Source organism: Haemaphysalis longicornis, unplaced genomic scaffold (assembly GCF_048455015.1).
Source record: "Haemaphysalis longicornis isolate Haplotype H1 unplaced genomic scaffold, Haemaphysalis longicornis Haplotype H1 scaffold_1, whole genome shotgun sequence".
NCBI classification, from domain to species: Eukaryota; Metazoa; Arthropoda; class Arachnida; order Ixodida; family Ixodidae; genus Haemaphysalis; species Haemaphysalis longicornis.
In genome coordinates, this window is record NW_027526203.1 from 295,887,743 (window position 1) to 295,896,879 (window position 9,137).

The 9,137-nt window shown below is 53.5% G+C and overlaps 1 protein-coding gene across 1 annotated transcript; it reads left to right on the top strand.

The window, feature by feature from the left end:
• Positions 1–228: 228 nt before the first annotated feature.
• Positions 229–6,527, top strand: LOC144148476 (uncharacterized). Its single transcript, XM_077680015.1, has 2 exons — positions 229–2,225; positions 5,609–6,527. The coding sequence occupies exons 1-2, from the start codon at positions 1,061–1,063 to the stop codon at positions 5,773–5,775; spliced, it is 1,332 nt and encodes a 443-aa protein (XP_077536141.1). The 5' UTR covers positions 229–1,060; the 3' UTR covers positions 5,776–6,527.
• Positions 6,528–9,137: the final 2,610 nt, after the last annotated feature.

A 9,137-nucleotide genomic window follows, 5' to 3' on the forward strand; every position in this document is an offset into this window, starting at 1 on the left:
ACTACCATAGATGTACCAAGTAAATTGGTAACCGAACGAATGCTCGCACAAAGGGAGGCAAAACTTAAATTTGAGGCGTCGCAGGAATTGAAGAGAGCCTTTAAAGGGATTCAAGAACTGCATGGATACATTCGTTCGCTTAAGACCGACCTTGACCCTCTCACGGACCAACTACGCTCCTACATAGGCACTGCGAGTTTGGATGAAGTAAAGCTTGTGGGGATTCTCCCCTGTGAGCGCCCACGTTAGGCCGTTCAAACTGCCGCGCGCCACCTCTCCTGCCATCTGGGAACACACGGCAGAAAGACTGTGCGATGGGGGGGCGTGGCACATTTTTGGGCACGCTAGATAAGGGCAGCGGCGCTTGGTAGCGGGGGGAGTTGCCGGCCGGGAGCGCCGCCGGTGACAAGAGAGAAGCCACCGCCGTCAGCCACCTCGAAGAAGACGCACGTCAGCAAGGCCCGCCGTTCGTCCCGCCGTACCGTAAGCCCTGGGACCCTGAAGTGCTTTTGTTATGTGCTTGGCTGATTGTATCCCCTGTTCCATTTGTATTTCATTTTCCACTGCTTGAGTAAAGCGCAATTGTTCCTCTTGCAATGTTCTGTGCGTGATGTTTTGACGAGGCCGTTGCCTGAACCCCCCTCGGTAGGCAGAACTACCTACAGTGGCGCCCAACGTGTATTTAGGCTAGCACAGTCCTTTGTCAGCAAGACGCTTACGCACAGGAGCAAATTGCGACTAAAACTTTCGTGCATTTGTTTGCAAGCGGCAGCTGTTTCTGGAACTTAGCACTTCAGCTTAGCGAAATGTATTTTGCTGCTGAAAGCCGGGTATAATGTTGTTGCTCTTACGCCCGACTTCATTTCTTTTCAACAAGCCTGCGCACTACCCAGCTTTCTTTTCCGCGGCACCGAATGTCCAGTTTTCCGGCGAGCGCCGCAACTGATAAGCATTACCCGCAGTTGACTTTGTGCTGGTGCGTGCTCGATTTATACGGTGGCATCTTTGTAGCTCCTTCGCCCGAGTTCGTTGGTTCTCGGAGTTTCTTTGGCGTCCAGCAATGAAGTCCGCTGCCGACGGAAAGGAACTTCGTTCGGGAACAGTCGTCGGGGCCACGGCCCCCGACACCGCCTTCAGCGAAGCTCTCACCACAGTGGCCGGCTTATGTCAAGCTCTTACGCAACACCTGGGCACTCTACAAGACCCGGCGCCCCGTCTTCAGCCTGACATCCCAACCTACCGCGGCTATGACGACCGTCTGTCCGTCGCGGATTTCCTTGACAAGCTCGATTACTACAAGGCCGCCGTCGGAGCGTCGGACACTCATATGCTAACCAGGGTATTGCCACTGGTTTTCCAAGGGCCTGCAGCCTGCTGGTGGCGCCTGCAGTCCCCGTTTGCGTCGTGGGCCACCTTTGTAGTTCCTTCTGAGTTCCTTCCGCCTGGATACGACACTCGCATTCTCCGTGAGTTAGATCTCAGGACGCAACACCCTAACGAAAGCCTGTTAGAGTATGTACGCGCTATGCAGGAACTATACAGGAGAGCGGCCCCAGAGACTACTTCAGCTGAGCAAGTTGCCCGTGTGTTACGGCAGTGCCATCCTTGGTTCCAGCCGTATTTGTATGCTCAAACGTACGCGGATTTGAATGCAGTTGCTTCGAACGCGCGCGCTATTCAGGAGTGCCTGCTCGCCAAATTGCAGTATGCACCACCGCCAACGCCGAGCCAATCCTTGGAGCCCAGCTGTGCCTGGAACGGGCCTGGCGCTTTCCAGTCGTGGGCGCCGCAGTCCGCGACACACCGGGCTTTGGATCCGGGCGAATTTGCACCAAGAAGGCGGCCGCAGAACCGATACCGTGACCGCACTCCAGCCAACGCGGGCTACGGGGCCGTGGGCCACCCGGTCCCAGCCAACGCGGGCTACGGGGCCGTGGGCCACCCGGTCCCAGCCAACGTGGGCTACGGGGCCGTGGGCCACCCGGTCCCAACCAACGTGGGCTACGGGGCCGTGGGCCACCCGGTCCCAGCCAACGTGGGCTACGGGGCCGTGGGCCACCCGGTCCCACACGAAGACGAGCCATCCGGCGGACGAATGTGGTACGGACGCAACCAGGCCCGTCAGCAGGGGCCCGCCACCGAGGACAGATTTCCGCGTTCGGGAAAACTTCACGTCCCGGCGTCGCTGAAGCCAGGCAGCGAGTCGCAGCGGGCCAACACACCTGGTAAATCTTTTCTTGTGCCTTCGGTGGATCGCATGCAGTATCCCCCCAAGCTAGTGTCACCAACCATTCGTGTCAAAGTGCTCGGCAAGATCGTAACTGCACTCCTTGATACCGGTTCCACAGTTTCCCTTATCGGCGATATGCTTTTCGAACACTGCAAGGCAAAGCGGGTAAAATTTCGCCATACCGAAGTTATGCTTAGGATGGCGTCGAGCGCGGCCGCGGAGAGCACAAACGCTGTTCGGTTACGCATATCGGTTAGCTCCCGCGCTAAGAGACAAAGGTTTTTGTATCTCAAGGGCTTGTCGGTTGCCATGATCCTAGGCACAGATTTTATCGCAGATGTTGCTATGCGGTTGGACATCAGAGCTGGCGGGTACTACCTTGGCGACGACCCAGGTTTTTTCCCGTTTGAGACCTCGGCGGGTCCTCCGTTACCCTGCAGGTCTCGCGCTGCTTTGTTGACTGAAAGCCTGCCGGCAGACCTGTTACAGGAGCTGCAGAATTTCAAAGGAACGTCGTCTCAGCGCAAACAGCTCGAAGACCTCCTGCGCCAGTATGCGGACATGCTCACGGAAAAACCAGGAAAAACGGATGTCTTGCAGCATCGCATCGACACTGGGAACGCAAAACCATGGCGATGCAGCCCACGACCAATGAACGCCCCCAAGAGAGCGCTTTTCGACAAAGCCTTGGACGAGATGCTCGACACCGGCGTCATTCGTCCATCAAAGAGTCCTTGGGCGTTCCCCGTCGTTCCAGTCGGTAAGAAAGGTGGATCTATGCGAATCTGTGTCGACTACCGAAAACTGAATGCCATGACGGAACGAGATGCCTATCCGTTCCCGTCGGTGACCGAAATAACGTATGCCGTGGCAGGCGCGAAGTATTTCACGACCTTGGGTTGTTCACGTGGCTATTTACAAATAGAAATGCACCCAGACGATGTACCGAAGACCGCGTTTACATGTCACCGAGGGTTGTTTGAATTCGTGCGTATGCCTTTCGGTCTAAGCAATAGCCCCAGTTCATATCAAAGGATGATGGACATTATTCTGGGTGACGCGAAACACGAATTCGCTTTGTGTTATCTCGACGACGTCACTGTCTTTTCGCGCTCGTTCGAGGAACATGTGGAACATTTGCAGATAGTGCTACAGCGCATGCGCGCAGCCGGGCTGACTATACATCCCGGCAAAGTACAGCTGGCCGGGGAAAAAATCAACTTACTCGGATTTGTTGTTGACAAGGGCGTTCTGCGACCAAATCCAGAGAAACTGCAAGCCATACTCCAATACCCGCCGCCGAGCGACGTCAAAAGCTTGCAACGGTTTCTTGGCATGATTGCGTTTTATCGCCAGTTCATTCCCCAGTGCGCGAACATCTCTGTACCGCTCAATGAACTACTTCGCAAAGGCAAGAAGTGGTGTTGGGCGTCCGAACAACAGACCGCTTTTCAAACCTTGCTGACAGCATTAGCAGAAAATGCGTCTTTGCAACTCCCTGACCTAAACAAGCCGTTTGTGGTACAAACAGACGCCAGTGAATTCGGCTTGGGGGCGGTACTTCTGCAAGAGTGGGATCAAGTGTTGAGACCAGTGGCTTTCGCCAGTCACACTCTGACGCCAGCCGAACGCAATTATTCCGTCACCGAAAAGGAATGCCTCGCGATTGTGTTCGCGCTGAAAAAATTTGACATGTTTCTAGACGGAGCATGCTTCACCATTCAGACTGACCACCAAGCTCTCTCCTGGCTTCAGAGGCTTCAAAACCCAGCAGGACGACTCGCTCGTTGGGCACTCGCGCTGCAACGTTATGACTACTCCATCGAATACAAGAAAGGCACCACTAATACAGTTGCTGACGCGCTGTCACGCGCTCCCCTTTTTACTGATACACAGGTGGAAAACGAAGAAAGTATGGTGGTTGCAGCAGTGCAGGGCCCCACGAACGACCGTTGGGGATCGTTGGTGAGCCAGCAGGACTTGGTTGCGGCACAGCGGAGCGATGGTCTATGTCGCAAAGTCATCGACAAGCTGTCGACAACAGACTCTCCAGAAGCTTCCCGGAACGACGAGGTTGACAGCTACTTGCTTGGAAATCATGGTATTCTGCTGCGATACATTCCCCAGGCAGACGACGACTCAACACAAACTCCTTTCCGAGTTGTCGTTCCCCGCAAGTTGCGTAAGTTGTTCATCGGCTACTACCATGACTCCGCTCTGGCGGGTCACTCGTCTGGGCAAAAAACCTATGAAAAGTTATGTCGCACAGCAACTGGGCCGGGAATGCGACAAGATGTACTTCGGTACGCTCGCTCCTGCCCCATATGCCAGAAGACCAAACCACGTGGAGGCCTGCCGCTTGGAACAATGACATCCGTCCATAGCACCTCGCCGTGGCAAATCGTTGCATGCGACGTGATGGGGCCGTTTCCTCGAAGTCCTCGAGGCAACCAGTTCTTGTTGGTAATTACAGACCACTTCTCAAAGTGGGTCGAGTTGTTTCCTTTGCGGAAGCTAACCTCTCAAAAGGTGTGGGAATGCCTCCTGGAAGTGTTCACGAGGTTTGGTTTCCCCTCGCAGTTAATCACGGACAACGCGACGTATTTCACCAGTAAGGTTTTCCGAGATTCTTGCCACGCCTTGGGAATACGTCACACCCGCACCTCGGCTTACCACCCGCAAGCGAACATTACGGAACGGGTCAACCGAAACCTTAAATCGATGCTCATTGCTCACACTGGCCGTCACAAGGACTGGGACAACAAGCTTTCCGAGATGGGCTTCGCAACGCGGACAACGATTAACAGATCTACCGGTTTCACGGCAGCGCAACTTAATTTTGGCAGAGACCTCAAGTTTCCTCTCGACAGTTCGCTCCAACCCACGCAGAATCGCACTGATAAATCCCCCGCGACATTCGCGGCTGACCTTCGCAAGCGGCTAACAGAGTCCGTCCGGGAGGCCCGCGAACATCTCGACATCTCCCGACTCGACCAGACGTCCCAGTACGACAAGCGCCGACGGGACGTACAATTTTCCATGGGTGATCTTGTGTTGAAGCGAACACATCCACTTAGTGATGCGTCGAAGGGCTTCACCGCCTCACTTGCACACAGGTGGGATGGCCCGTACACCGTGGTGGGTAAGTCTAACCTGTCGTATGTGCTGAAAAACTCTTCCACAGGTGCATCGTACGGTCCGGTGCACGTGTCCGAACTAAAGCGGTATTTTTCGCGCGAGGATACAGCCAACGGGAATCAGCGAGAAGACTGCCGCGGAAAGCGCGCGACACATGAGTATTCCCCGTCACCACGATACAATCTGCGCATGCGTCACTAACTACTGGCTCATTTGTGTTTTCTTTGCTTTTGCCTGCAGAAGATGTCTCGGCACTCTCGTCTCGAGTGGTCCGACCAGCCTCAAGTGCTCGTCGGCACGCCGCGCACCTCCGTCCCGGCCCCCTTTCAGGGGCTCACAATCGCAGAACGTCACCCGGTAGAACCACGGCCGGTATACACCCAGGAAGAACTGGCTGCGCTGTGTGAAGTGTGCCAAGTGCCGGAAATCAGCTGGCGTCACCATCGTGCCGGGGCTCTCCACAGAGAGCGTTCAAGAGCCTTGCGCGCCAACCGCCCGGAGGGCAACAACAGCCAGGACGCCCTGGAAGAAGCCTTGGCAATGTTGCGGCGGTTGCGCCCAGACCAGCGGCGCCAAGCAATGGACGCAATCCTGGACTCCGAGGACTGTGTGTAAACGAGTCTCGGACATTTTTTTTTTCTCCCTTTTCTTTCGTTTATTTTTTTTCTCTCTCTCTCTTCGTGTAGCAAAGAACCAAGAACTTTTTTTTTTCCAAGGGGGGGGAAGTGTGGGGATTCTCCCCTGTGAGCGCCCACGTTAGGCCGTTCAAACTGCCGCGCGCCACCTCTCCTGCCATCTGGGAACACACGGCAGAAAGACTGTGCGATGGAGGGGGGGCGTGGCACATTTTTGGGCACGCTAGATAAGGGCAGCGGCGCTTGGTAGCGGGGGGAGTTGCCGGCCGGAAGCGCCGCCGGTGACAAGAGAGAAGCCACCGCCGTCAGCCACCTCGAAGAAGACGCACGTCAGCAAGACCCGCCGTTCGTCCCGCCGTACCGTAAGCCCTGGGACCCTGAAGTGCTTTTGTTATGTGCTTGGCTGATTGTATCCCCTGTTCCATTTATATTTCATTTTCCACTGCTTGAGTAAAGCGCAATTGTTCCTCTTGCAATGTTCTGTGCGTGATGTTTTGACGAGGCCGTTGCCTGAACCCCCCTCGGTAGGCAGAACTACCTACAAGCTGCATAAAAAACCATCCCAACAGTGAACCCTCCCCGGAAACTCTCTAACAGGCTCATCATTCAGTGGAGCTGTCGCAGTTTTCTCCAAAATGGCCCGCTCTTGAAACACCAGGTTCACTGTCATAATCCTCTCGCTATCCTCCTACAGGAAACACGTGGACCATGTAACATTCCTAACTATGCTACTTTTATGGATCCCAAAATCGTGCACCCTGGTCACAACTCACCCATTATAGAGGGTCAAGCAGCCATCTTAGTACGTAAAGATTGTGAAGCCGTCCAATACAGATGGGACCAAATGAGTAACGCCCATAGAGAAATAATTGTGGTCTGAATTAAACCCCCCGGCAATAGGCCTATTCTTCTCGTCTCAGCATACTACCGCCCCCAAAGCAGCTCAGGGTACAGAGATGATTACGACTGGATCACCCATCTCGCAACCATCCGTTTTGATGGGCCCGTAGTTGTCGGGGGCGACTTTAACGCTCGCACCACCCTATGGGGCTACCAAACCTCGAATGCCCGAGGAAAACTCCTGGAATCAGCACTTGAGTTCAGCAGCCTTATCCTCCGAAATGAGCCTTTTATGCCTACACGGGCCGGATTGCACTCCAAACAGGCTGACAACACGCCCGATCGTACTCTTTCAAAACCCGGATTCATTAAAAAATGGGAAACGTCCAGTACCACATGGGTTAGCGATCACTATCCCATTTTGCTTGAACTAAACTCAAAGAAAATACGAGAACGAAACAGGGTACAATTTCACAATTGGGACAAGTACAGGACCTGCTTCGAGCTGCCTCCAGATGTCACACTCTCAGCCATATTCACCAGTATTAAAAACGCTAAGTCCTCCTGCGTAGAACCGATATCGACTATTCTAGAAATAGAAACGTTGGACGTGCACATGGCACAACTGCTTCGTACTGCCGAACGCCTGACGGAGCGATTCCAAAGAGATGGACGGAAATACCGGCACTCGATAAAGCTAAAAAACCATTACAAGGAAATCAATGAGTACCAACGCACGCTCCAGAACAAAAAATGGCACGACCTATGTGACCGTCTAGGGAAGGAAAAAGGCTTGTCAAAACTATGGGGAATTTTCCGCAGTCTCGCTCGGAAGTCAAAAATAAGGATTCCCATTATGGAGAAATTAATGCTGCAAGCGGAGCCCCTCATAGTGGAGGACAACGTCATCCGTACATTCTTCCCCCACGCAACTCGCACACCGAAACACTTGCCTCCCTTAACTCGCCTCACAATCCCCAGCCCAGAAGAAAATCTGGAACAACCCTTCACTATGGGCGAACTTGTCTTAGCCATGGGGCAATTGAAACCACGCTCTGCCCCTGGCCATGACGGTATTACGTGACAAGATCTACGCAATCTGCCTACAGCCGCCAAAGAAGGTCTTCTTTCTAAATCAATCAATCCTGGAAGCAAGGAACGGTGAACGAACACCTGAAGCTAACCATCATTCACCCCATTCCTAAGCCTGGAAAATACTCTCATCAAGCTGAAACCTTCGACCGATTGCCCTCACACCTACTATTTGCAAGCTCACCGAGATACTCATCAACAACCGGCTGCAATACCATCTCGAGCAAACGGCCTGGTTACACCCATCCCAAACCGGTTCCCGCCCCAACCTGAGTACCCACGACTACATCTGGCTACTTCGCCGAGTAATTAATAAACAATCTCGAAAACACTTACCTGATTACCTTCTGGCCGTCCATATGCGCAAGGCATTTGACAACGTCAGCCAGAATATCATTCTTCAAGAACTTGCAGCTGCGTTCCCCAATAAGCGAGCACAGAACTGGATATGCAGCTTCCTGGAGGACCGACCAATTCGATTCTACAGCAAGAGCTCCCAGTGGTCACCTCAAACTTTTTCTTGATAGGGGTGTTCCCCAAGGATCAATACACGGCCCAATTCTCTTCAACTTGGCCATAAACAGAGTGGCTCGCGCACTAGAGTGAAACACCTCAGCCCGATTTGCTATTTACGCCGATGACATTGTCGTCTGGACGGAAGCAGCTGATTACAATTGCAAAGATCGCAGGCAAACTGAACTACAGGCAGCAGTATTCAGCCTTGAAAACTCCCCCGGAGAACTTGGCTTGGAACTTTCACCCAGCAAAACAGAATTCCTGAGTATAGATGGACGGCGACTAACAAACCCGGCCGAAAAACTGACACTTCAAATGGGCACCGAAACTTTAACCTCGAAAAACGGCACTATCCGATTACTCGGCGTTCAGGTTAATAGCTGAAACAGTCTCCACGCGTGGATTCGTACACTACGCACAACCTGGCGACAGACAATGCACCTAATTTCCCGCATATCAAGCAAATTCGGCGGATCCAGCCAACGGGCCTGCCTTACGCTTGCGCGAGCGGTGGCGGTCGGCAGAATCACTTATGGAATACCAGCATACATTCTGTCACAAAAACATATACGGGACCTGAATGTCTTGTACCGTACAACAATCCGGACAATCACTGGGCTCCATAAACACACCCGCATTGATATCCTCGAACAGGCCGCTCAACTGCCACCACTAACCAGCATAGT